This window comes from Morone saxatilis, unplaced genomic scaffold, assembly GCF_004916995.1.
Source record: "Morone saxatilis isolate NCDOM2014 unplaced genomic scaffold, NCSU_SB_2.0 Contig21, whole genome shotgun sequence".
NCBI classification, from domain to species: domain Eukaryota; kingdom Metazoa; phylum Chordata; class Actinopteri; family Moronidae; genus Morone; species Morone saxatilis.
Genome location: NW_023339774.1, coordinates 11,354,741 through 11,367,240, shown reverse-complemented (window position 1 = coordinate 11,367,240; position 12,500 = coordinate 11,354,741). Strand labels below are relative to the sequence as shown.

General features: G+C 40.9%; 1 protein-coding gene across 1 annotated transcript; it reads left to right on the top strand.

The window, feature by feature from the left end:
- The first annotated feature begins 2,085 nt into the window (after positions 1–2,085).
- On the top strand, positions 2,086–9,287 carry tbc1d10ab (TBC1 domain family, member 10Ab). Its single transcript, XM_035668423.1, has 9 exons — positions 2,086–2,267; positions 3,371–3,470; positions 3,808–3,915; positions 4,069–4,175; positions 4,260–4,374; positions 4,516–4,581; positions 5,222–5,411; positions 6,220–6,374; positions 6,595–9,287. Exons 1-9 carry the CDS (start codon positions 2,086–2,088, stop codon positions 7,000–7,002), a joined length of 1,431 nt encoding a protein of 476 aa, XP_035524316.1. The 3' UTR covers positions 7,003–9,287.
- The last annotated feature ends 3,213 nt before the right edge of the window (positions 9,288–12,500 follow it).

Genomic DNA, 12,500 nt, shown 5'->3' with positions numbered 1-12,500 from the left:
CTACTCTGTAAGCTCTGCTGTAAAGATAACACGGTGTTTCTTCCACATACACATAATAGAGACAATTATTACAATCTTATCGGTCTTACTGTATGCACCGTTCTTTTTTGCATGGTTTCTGTCTCCGCTATTGGCACCCTCTAACAAAGTGAATTTCACTCAGTTGTAGTCTCTTCTTGTCTTTAGAAACGGTTTATAGATGGTGTATAAAGGTTCTGAACTTGTATTTACTTCAAAGATAGCCCTATAATTGTCACAGAGGTGTAACCCACATGCAGGAGGAGGAGGAGGAGTGAGATGGGTAATGGTGCTGTGAACATACAGTATGATGGTGAGCACAGTTTCAGCCTTAACAAATAGCTAGACCTGTAATCAAGAGGCCTTTCCTGTCATTGCAAGCTTGTCTCGTCTCAGTCATGATGCCCAGTGTTTGATGTAAATGAAGTGTGCCCGTCTATCTCCTGTAAAGCCGTTCTTAAAGGTGCTTCTGCAGTCTGTATGGTATGATTGTCCTCTTTTCAGCAAGCAATGTTTGTGTGTATGAAAGACACAGCTATGTCTACAGTGTAACAATGCAGGTCTGATTTATGTAAATATGTTTTAAAATATGTACAATATTTAAATAAAGAATCTAGTATTTATACTAAACTTGTTTGAGTATTTTCATGATGCCGTTCCACATTTGGAGAGTTTCATTTTCAGAAACGTATGTACTCCTCTTTGATGAAGTGTACTCTAGTGTGGTTGGAAAAAATGGGAACCTTTTTTCAGCTGTATCCTCAATATCGGATGATAAAAGGTCTGTATTTTATGATTTTGTTTGCTATGATCCTCTGCTGTTGGTGCAAGTACTGAAGCAGGTTAACATTACTGAGGTATTCCAGCAGCAGCAAAGGTTTTATAGCTTAAATTATTGATAACGTGTATAAATAAGAACTTTTTTATGTTTAAACATCCAGAGTTAAGTAACAGTGACCGTTTACATGTATACAAAAGTATATGCCAGGTGTTTTTTGCTTTTGTTACTTTACTATATCTAAGGGGAATCTTTTACAAACATGACTGACAAATAAAAAGTACTAAGGAGTATACTGCAGTTTAAATTAGCCCCATCTCAAAACAGCTACAACGATAACATGCTGCTTATAATGCATCAATAATCCAATAATATCACTATAGCACTTTGGAAGAGCCCAATCTGCTTATGTGTGCAAGATTTAAAGTAAATTTAGCTGAATTAAAATGAGGAAAGCAGGACTTTTACATGTATTTTGTTCATTGTGCTATTACTACTAAACCTGAGTCAAGGATCTAAGTACTTCTTAACACCAGGGGCCACAAAAGTAGTATATATTAAAGACAATTTCACCTCTCCTGTTCTTCACATCTCTCTAGTTCACTGGTGAGTGAAAGTAGCCTGAACATAGCTACTTTTAAATGTACCTACTACCTAACAAACACTGAGTTTTAAACTAAAAAGGACCTACATACATGTGATCTTCAGCACCTCGCACTTAAAATCACAAAATAAAGTCAAGACAAATTACTGTGACATCTTATGCCATGAAAATGACCTCAGAAGTATATAAACATACAAACCATAGTATATCTAAGTTGAGCTAATAAACAACAGGGGTTAAATGCTGTAGCTGGACATGTGGTTTCCAGCAGCAGGTGGCAGTGTAGAGTCAAAGGATGCCATGGATGTTTTGTTTACTAATCTGCCTCAACCCTCTCTTCCTTGTAGCCACCAGCTAACCCACATTCTTGCTGACAGCAGAGATTCAGGATGAAATAGGTGTCAGCTGACTGTTGTGTGACGCTGGCATGTTAGCTTCGGAGTTAACAAGCAGATACCGTCCTAATTAATTCATGAATTTAGCGTTTATTTGTGTGTATATTTGTGGGTCTGTGATAACTTGACCAATTGGAAGCAAATCTTCCTAGCGACCGTAGCTAACGTTAGCTGTGGCAGTCGGTTAGTTTAGCGGCGGGCGTCTTCACGGAGAGCTTAAAGTCGTAAATGTGAGTTATGTGAACCGACTGTAGACCGGCAGCGTCCGCTAAGAGGTAAATGTGGATTAAATGGCAAAAACTGCGCAGGGAGATGGACTTGAATTACGGGGCAGCACAGATAAGCTGACAGATAATGGGAGAGGAAGCTCGTATGGATCCGAGCCAGAGGTAAACGGCGGTGTCGTCCCCGGGGACAACCAGGTGGACAAGTACGGGTTCATTGGAGGAGCACAGCAGCACTCGGGAGACTCGTAAGTGCAGCTTCATAATGCTTTATTATCTATCTTAATAACTGAGTTTATTAGTGTTCCCCCCATACTTCCTCAGAGGGGTTTCTTGCACTGAGTTGAAGGGAGAAGCTGTCATTTCTCCCAGGAGGAAAAACACTCATGGTTGCTCTTAATTGAATTGATTTTGTTTGTGAGGAAAAAAGGGAGATAAAGGACTTTGCTAGTTACACTGATTTATAGTAGTTTATAGATTTCTTGCCCCCTAGATCCATAGTTCTGACCTCTTTGGAGATGTGTTTATAAGTTGTGCACTGATAATGATGGCCTCCTTCTGTACCATGAAGATGGAAAGTGTCCATTATTATCCAGAAAATGAAACATAATGTGTTTATTTTCCCATTTTCAGTCAGTTATCTTCCAACTTCCAATTGGGAACCATTGCGTAGGTCCAGAGAGACCACATTATTCCTGTGGTCTGTCTCCACTGGCCTCCAGTAGCAGTATAGATTTAATTTTAATTGTTAAAATTGTTTGTTTTTAAGGTAATCAATGGACTTAAGTGCAAGGGGGAATTGGGCCTCTGCTGTTGTGGCCCCCAGATTTGAGTCTTTGTCATTTGGACCTGCATAACACGTGTATTAAGCTTGTATTGAATATAAATAAGTGACACCGGAAGAACTGTGCAAACCAGGCAGATTGCGTTCTTTAGCTAACGTATGCAAAAAGCAACGTGAGTCAGCTCTTTAAATGTATTTGTTTCAATGTGCTTGCCAAGAAGACCAGGCATGTGTTGGGTACATCAGGACAGGAAAGCTTATGTATAACAACATGACGTATCCAGTCGGGCCTGTAGCGAGGTGAGATATTAGTGTAAGTTTTGTGTAGGACGTTGTAGGGAACTGAACCAGGGGAAAGTTCTCCCACAGCTTCCTGTTTTCCTTGTGCTTTGCTGCCGTTGGCAAGTGCTCCACTGTCTGAGGTTAGGTTTCCTGTGTGGACAAGGAAGAGATGAGCCACTTTCCAATCCAGTACAGGAAAGTAACGCAGTACAGTACGCTCACTGCCAGTTGGTATGAAAATAATTAGTTTGATTTATCTGTGACAATTGTCTCGTGCCTTCACAGTGCTGAAGAAATCCCCACTGAGGTGCTGAGGCAGCGGGAGGCAAAATGGCTGGAGATGCTCAACAGCTGGGACAAGTGGATGGCCAAAAAACACAAGAAGGTCTGATTTATAAACTGTATATTTAGGTCCGAGTTCACGTCTTTGCTTCTTCTGTAATGGGAATGTGAACCGGGCTGTTTTGGAACAAGACGTTTGACAGTTTGTAAAAAGATGAAATGAACAAGATGACTTCATTTTGAAACCTGTAGTCCTTCCATCATCACGCCAGGTTTTTTTTAAATGTTATCTTTGATGAACAGTTGCGCAACAATGGCGTGTTGTACGCAGCAGTATTTGCAGTACTGTCCTCGAATGTGCCTGTGTTCCTTTCTCCTGTTCTTCCTGTCTCTTCCTCTCTTTCGGGCTCTTGAGTAATTGTGCGTGTGTTGAATAACAGGTGAAAGAGCGCTGTCAGAAGGGGATCCCTCCTTCCTTGCGTGGCCGGGCCTGGCTCTACCTTACTGGGGGGAAAGTGAGAAGGGAACAAAACCAGGGCAAATTCCAGGTCAGTCAAACTTTCACTTCCACCGAGGCTTCAACCTCCAGAATTTGCCTGCATTAAAGAATTGCTAATAAAAAAATGTTGGTTGGTGGGAAATGGCTCATAAATGTCCAGTATAATGTTGCAAAAGCTAACAAAATGATGTTGTGTTTTTAGGAACTGGACAATCAGCCAGGAGATCCTAAATGGGTAGATATTATTGAGAGAGACCTCCATCGACAGTTCCCTTTCCATGAAATGTTTGCAGCGAGAGGAGGTCATGGGTAAGCCTTCTAAATGCCTGTCATGATGGCCACTGTTGTGTTAATGTGACTGAATATGGTTTTAATTTATTTTCACACATTCAGGCAGCAGGACCTGTTCCGCGTGTTGAAGGCTTATACTCTGCATCGTCCTGAAGAGGGTTATTGTCAGGCTCAGGCTCCCATTGCTGCTGTACTCCTGATGCATATGCCAGCAGAGGTGAACACACTAGGGATTAAACATCTAATATGATATAACATATATTTGATAGTGGACACTCTCTACAGTATATTTAATCAGGTGGCTCTCTTGAATATTGCTGAATAATGCTTACCTGTCCATTTCCTCTTTTTGTCCTAGGATGCATTTTGGGTTCTTGTCCAGATTTGTGAGAAATACCTTCCTGGATACTACAGTACAGGGCTGGTAAGGGTGCAGACACAGTCACACTGTTTTGCAATGGGGACTTTGATATCAAGATATCAAAAAGTGCTTGACAAAATCTGAGCGTCATCTGTAATAGGATTAAATATTCACAGTGTTCAGTGTGTCAATTATTATCTACTGAACCTTATAGTAGTAGTAGTTCGTAGTTAAAGTATTTGCTAAAACAATTTTGTTGTCTGTTGTAAGCAAAAGTATACCCATAATAGCAATACCCGAGGAAACCGTTTTTGAAGACTGCCTTTCTATATACTTAGAGGACTGAATACTTGCATTTATTTATATTTTCCAGGAATTACACAGCCCCAGATTTCCTGCCTATGTGGATTCTGTTTCAGTATTTAAGGTTCCTATTGCAGCGAAAAACAAAATTGTCAGTTAACTACAGTTTATCTAGTCGGTGCACGTAATATGTAGCTTGTGGTGGTGTTAGATTTCTCAGGCCAGTGTGTCTCTAGCTTCACGCTGATATGCTAACAACCTAATAACACAAGGTGGTGACCAGGCTACAAGGACGAGATAATCAGACAATAAGATTACCGTCTTTCTCTCTCTCTCTCTCGCTCTCTCTCTCTTTTCTCTCTCTCTCTCCAATGACTGCTGTTCCATGTTGTCTCCACAGGAGGCGATCCAGCTCGACGGGGAGATACTGTACGCTCTGCTGCGGCGGGTCTCTCCTGTGGCCCACCGTCACCTGAAGAAGCACAAGCTGGAGCCCATCCTGTACATGACCGAGTGGTTCATGTGTGCCTTCTCTCGGACTCTGCCGTGGGCCTCAGTGCTGCGTGTCTGGGACATGTTCCTTTGTGAGGGTGAGGCTGAACACTGATATATTATTACGGCAAATGAAAAGTCAAGTCACTCATACAGAGATTAGATCATGAATGAATGCGTATTATTACAATGTGTTTCAGTGGCTAGAAATAGAAATGAAACCATTACTTTGAGGTCACAGACAGCAGCTTTGTTTGATGTAGAATCGAGGACTGAGTGCACACCAAGCAAACACATCCTGTGTTTACATCAGGTGAATCCTTTAGAGGAGAGAATGATGTGAGAAGTGATCGTATAAGACAGAACAGACATTTATTGTGATTTGTTGTTTATAAGTGATGTTTCCAGAAGAATGAACTCAAGGAAAAGGGAAAGAGATAAAGCCCCTGATTAAGCTAATTTAACTTAAGGTCAGCATTTTGGTCAAATGTTTTTATTTTAATACACGTCTCTGTTATTATTAGTCTGTTACGGCTGCCTGTTTTACCTGTTAAAAATGAAGTTAAATACACAACATCAGGCATAACAGACTTTTGTGTGTATTTAATTTAAATACACGAGTAGCAGTATTTAATCTTCCTCCGGGCCGTTATGTGCTCATCCTGCTGTTTCATTTTACTTTTAAAACACCATCACCTTTAAAGGCAAATGTTGAAAACATCAAGTTAATCTACTGTTTTAGTTTGGGATAAGGAATATGAGAATATGTATGAAATAATTTACCACACTGCAAGATAGTTGCATCCAATGCATGTGGCAACACCAGTTATCCTGCTAATTATCAACTTTTATCCCTCTATTAAAATTTAACTGAGGTGCATGTTGTCTGATTTATGCTGTTTTCAGGAGTAAAGATCATCTTCCGAGTGGGCCTGGTTCTCCTGAAATGCATGCTGGGATCCCAAGAGAAACTAAAGACCTGTCAAGGTCTCTATGAAACAATGGAGCTGCTCCGAGCTATACAGCCACAGTACATGCAAGAAGGCTTCCTGGTGCACGAGGTACATTTATACCCTGTCATGCTTGTAATCTGTGTTATCCATTTTATTGTTCTGACTCAGCACCTTCGGCACGCTCTGTCTGCCCTTTTTTGACTTTGCCCTCCTGTGGTTTTGGTAACAGCAATAGAAATAGTTACCTGTAATGTGCTGGAATACTTCACCCAAGAGAGCCGGGCATAACTCACATGTGATTCACGCTCATTCATCCCTTGTGTTTCAGGTCATTGGGTTACTGGTGTCTGAGAAAGACATTGAGAAGGAACACCATGCTCAGCTGCGGCGCTGGAAGGAAACTCATGGCGATCTACACTGCAAGTCCCCTCCCAGGATGCACGGCGCCAAGGCCATCATGGCTGCCGAGCCACCCAGCCGACAGGACCTCAGACAGAGGCCCACCATCATCGTGGAGTCTCCCCTGGCACCAAAGACAGATGGGGTGAGAGCAGAGGACGCCAAGGAAAGCAGAAAGACTAAAGAGGAAAAACAGAAGAAAACAATCCTACCACCACAGGAGAAGCCTGTTAATCCTTACCTTCCTACAAGTGACCCCTCACCCCCCCTCAAACACATGACTGTACAAGGGTCCAAAGAGAGTCTGAGCAGTGCAGAGCATGACACTTATCTGTAGCTGGGTAAGTGTCACCAGTTTACACACGTTAATCAATCCATACAACCTTAACATGTGACACTCACAGTTTTTTTTTTTTTTTCACAGTTGTCAGTGACATGACTAACCTTTCTGAGACATAGTGTGTCTGTAGTAGCCCTTTTAGTGAAATGGCTATTTTTACAACCATGACACTCCAGAAAAAGTTTCTTTTTAAATTTTTGTAGAAGTTATCACATTTTAAAGCTGGCAAAAAATGCCATTGCTCAGACTACTAAGAGGTATCTGTAATACTCGTTTGCATATATAATACACATGTTCAGTGTAATTTAATTTACACAGGTTATTGTTTACTGCACTTTTAACTAAGTAGTACAGTCGTGGAAATTTTAAAAGTATAGTACATTTTTAAAAATGTAATGGAACTCAGAAATGTCTAATTGCCAGGGAGCAACACCAGGTGGCGACTATGAGCCTTTTGCACACATGTCTATGTATGTCTGTATATACTGTCAGTGCTATGAGTTTTAAGCCTGTTGGAGTAACTGGAGCTGTTAGCTTCATATGACTGAACATGTGGGGCTATACACTCGCTGACTCGCTGTTAACAGCTACTGCTGCTATTTACCTCTTAGAAGCAGTGCTCTGTTATTTCCCTTCTTATAAATGAAGTCTGATTTTGTCGTAATTGACGAGGTCTTTTCTAGAGCACTTTGCCTTTATAGTCTTCCTCTTTGCCTGCATTAGTCACTACGTTGCCAACGCAGAGATTCATATCCGTCCTGCTTTGCTAGACTCAGTCTTTCGCACTGCGTTACAGACGCAGTGAGAAACAGTGTTTAGCACAGTCTTGTGACAGTTCGGCTGCATCCACGAGTCTGTCTATGCTGTCTTTGAACACTTGAGGGCGTCCTGAGATTATCCCTCAGCATCAGCAGTGACCAGCAGCAGCAGTCTGGTCAGAGTAAAATCTCTCCAATGAAGGAAAAAGTGTGCAGGGAAATTTTGTGTCACTAAGCCAAAGATTTTTGATGCATATTTTATAAGATATATGTAGTCCAAGCTGTTTATTCAATCATATTGTGATACAGTGTACAGGATTTGATTGTTGTCAGTTTGGGAGAGCGTTTGGTTTATATTTATGTTGTGTATGAGAAATGGTAAAATGCAATTTTAAAGAACGCTAATACTAAGTTGTTGTTTTTTTTACTATTATGCTTAAAGGTTTGTGGGTCCTTTAGACTTAAGATATCTTATATATAAAATATATCTTATTTTACTATCAAAGAAAAAGCAACCATAGAATCTTAACCCATTATTGTCCATTTTTTAATTATTTTTACATCATAAACCAGGAAACCTGGTGCTGCCTTTGTTGACAAAACTGCTTTGAATAAGCTTTAAAAAGTCCAAAATCAAAACAAATCATGAAGTCCAAGTAATGTACAACTATAATCTTCAGCAGTGACCCCACAGGGTTTTATTTGCACATGTGAGGGTTAGGGTTAGAAAGAAAAAAAACATTTGAGCAACAAAAGATATTAAAAGTCAAAGAGATCCATAAACCTTTGATACTGACCAGAGTATCTGTTGATACTCTTTTATCTGAGATGTTAAAATGAAGAAATAATGAAGTAGTGAATTTATAAGCAATCAACATTTTAGTCCAAGTTCAGGAAATTCCTTCATCAGCAGTTACGTGTCACTGTATATCAGATTGTCAAAGTTTTTATAATAGAAAATGGTTGTGGGTGTGTGTTGATTTTTAAACACTGTGGAGATTTTCCTTTTTAAATATACGCTACGGGTTTATTTTCTGTTTATTAGGAAGTACTGTTTACCTGCCATGTCCTCTTGAGCTTGTAATATTTTAAATATTTTCTGTAGATCACATTTATTCAACATAAAGTATCAGTATCAGTTGAGTTTCTACCAGGAACTTTTATACTGTCACAGAAAGGGTGCCACTGAGCTTCATTCAGAGATTCAGATCACTCGTTCTGGAGGTTATAGGATATACAGGATGTGTTTAGCCATCTAAAAACTTTATGTTGATTTTTATGAGAGGATTTATTTTCAGTATCCATCCAAAAAAAAAAAAATAGAAATAAAAAACTCCTTTGGGATGGTGAGATGCTCCTTACTACTAATCATTTATGATGAAAGAGAACTTCAATTAAATGTGAGGCTTGTAAATCTGCAACTGCTGTTTCTATCAGTGTGCTGATTTGGTTTGAAATCAATTTCCTACGTCTACAAGCTGTTTTATATCAAACTACATTTAAATGAATAAAATATGAAACCTTTGGCTTTTGCAGAACTGTCATATTTTCCCATTCTACACTGACAACAAATCCCCCTTCGTTTGCCTACTTAACATGAAACCAAGACAATGAGACGAGGGAAGAGGTGCCACACAGCCTGGACTGAACAAGCAGGGATTTCAATACACCCTGTGTTATCATTCAGCACCCTCACTCCCGCCCTCACTCACCCACGCAGCAGCACACTTCCTTGGACACCTGTTTCTCCGGCTCTTTCAGCTCTTTGAGGAATTTGCATCTCAAATAGGGTGAATTCCCACAGCACCGTCCAAAGCGCCTTCACCGAGCCATTTGCCTTTGGTCTCTGAATGGAGTCTTCTGCGTGTATACAGGCCTTCTTCTTCTTCTTCTTCTTGTTCCTTGACAAGGTTCAGCTGCAGTCCAAGAACATGACAGCCAACAATGCTCAATCGTCTACATTTTAATTTCCCCAACCAATGAAACCTCAACACTGTTTTGATTAATTTGAGTAGGCAGTGCGGCTCTTTGCATATAATTGCATCACTATTTTCAGTTCAATTCTTACGGTCTTTCTTTCATGTCTCCATACTTCCACTCATTTTCTGTCATTTGAGAATACACTCGGTGCCAAAGATGAAATACGAGATTTTGATTTATCGCACCCAATAATAAGATGAGATGATTGAGATTTTTCATCTTCCTCATATCACATTCCTGAGTCTCCCTCATAGCCTTCACAGAGTTTTGTTTTTTCTATTTCTGTGAAGGATTTTGTGTCATTTGTCTGAGGATGCCTGTCATTAGAGCATTTTTTGCGTTTCTGGCTCCTCTCATCATCTCTTTTGTTCCTTTCAGAATCTGTAAACAATGCTTGCTTGTCCGCCCCTTCTTAACCCAACTCCACCCTTCACCTCCCTCCAACCCCGCCCTGCCCTGCCCCACCCTGCAACCCCCCCCACACTGGTCTGTCTGTCCCAATGCTGGTGCACTCTGTCACTCACAAGACCCGAGCTTAGACTAGAGAGGGTGTAATGGGAGACGTGACCCAGACGTGCCCCCATAATCGCACTCTCAGAAAAGAGCAGAGCAGAATTTGTAGCTTTCGTGGTAGCAATAGTAGTTGTTGCTGGGGCAGTGATGTGTTCAAGAAGACTCTGTAACAAGTCAGTTGTTGTGCTCCTACCATTTGTACCCTCAAAGGTTTTGTCATGATGCATTAATGAATGTAACAATGAACCTATAAACAATGCTATCATCATATTGAGGAACTCAAGTGTTCTCATGTTTTCTCCCTTTTTCTCCCAATTTGGAGAAGCTGTCTCTCCCAGTCTGGGTTCCTGCTGATTGCTGAAGCCGGGTTCGGACTGAAAATAGGTTTGTGTTTAAAAAAAACCACAAGGAGATATGTTGGTGGTGTGGACGTGTTGCTACAAGTGCTGGTGCAAAAATGAAATATGATCCAGGCGGTCCAGTTTGAGTAATAAACTACATCCACAAGCTTTAAGACTCATCAGAAACACTACACAGCATGAGACAGGATTTTACAACTCTGGAAAGTCATCGCAGCAGGTTCACATTACAAAATAATGTGCCAGGAAAGTGCTCTGGCACGCTTGATTGGTCAGTGCAGTCTGTTGCCGGATGACGTTGCATTGTGTTGTAGCAAACATTGACCGAGGGTTAGTCGACCATGAACCACAACGTCCCCGATTTGAATCTGACCTTTGCTGCATTTCTCACACCCACGTTTCATCTCTCCACCACCACAATGTAATAGAGACATGTAATACCCAAATTTATTTAAAAACAAAACAAAAGTTGATCCAGGGTTAACCCTGCGCCAATACATTGGTCTCGTTGCAATAAATGAACAGGGCGGCTGTTTCTGAGAACATGCTATTGACGGACCACGCCTGGCTTCCTGAAGGACATAAGAAGACAGCGTAGACAGAACAACCGATAGGCTCAAATTATACTTTCCCTTTTTACGATGCTGCTAATGTCTACATGACGTAAGTTTAGTCACCTGCCCGTGTCTATTTTCCCTTTGTGGTATTTATAAAGTTTAACTTGACCGTGTCTTCCTGCATTATGCACATACCCAGTGTGGTATAAACAAAATCAGATCCACTTTTTTGGGTGTTTTCAAGTATATCAGGGTGTTTACTAGTGCTGTTGTGAGGACAAGATCCCTCACCTGCTTCCCACCAGTGAGCACGACCTACTGAATGTAATGACACCAAACCAAAACCACCACTGGGGTGCAGCGGTTCAAATCTGACCTTAAACTAAAAGAAAATATGCTGTTCTTTTCATTGTGCGTTTCAAATATTTTCCTGTTATGTGTGAACATTTTACCGTATTCCATCACTTTATCTAAAGCTCATATTCTGTATGTGTGTGTGTGTAAACAATAATGGCTGTACTATAGCTGTTTATTGGGGGGTGGGTGAATAGTGAGGTGGATAATCTGAGAACATATGCCTAAAGCGTCTGGGAGATTATAGTCTGGCTGCATGAGCTGTAAAGCTGTTCTAAAGCTTTTTGGTAACAAGGACTAAGGGTCTGCACCTTTATCCCTGTTCTGCTATCCCCCCATCATGCCCTCTGTCCAAAGGGGGATTAGAAGGGGTAGAGGTCAGGGGCAAAAACAAAAAACACACATGTGACTTGTTGATAATAGAAATAGTGAATAGTTTGGATTGGATTGCAGCTGTTGGAGATTTAATACAATATAATTCAATAATTCTGTGTCTAAAAATGTGTATATGTGAGAGAACGGAGGACTGAAACCTCATGGGCGCTCCTATTTTTGACTTTTCCATGTTTTGGGGGAAAGACTTTGATGAAAAGCTTCAAGTAGCGGAGCTGCACGTGTGGGAGAGGAAGCGGTGTCGAAGTGGAAGGTGTCAGGGGTCAGACAGATGCTCGTTCAATAGACAGTGGACAGGATGTGTGTGTATGTGTCCTTTTATGGTTCCCCTCTGGATAACAGTAGCTGGACATGTAGCTCTAATGATATCAGATCCATCAAGTTTTTTGACGCTGTTATTATTCGTAGTAGGAAATGATAACCCACACCTGTTTGGGTCCAACTGGGGATCCCCCTGATCTCCTTTACAGCAACATCCCAGCTGAATGTCTTATGAATCATCATAAGACTGATTTATACTGCATCCCGCATAGCAACGTCAGATCCACATCCAAGTTATTGTTCCTGTGAAAGGGTCGTTT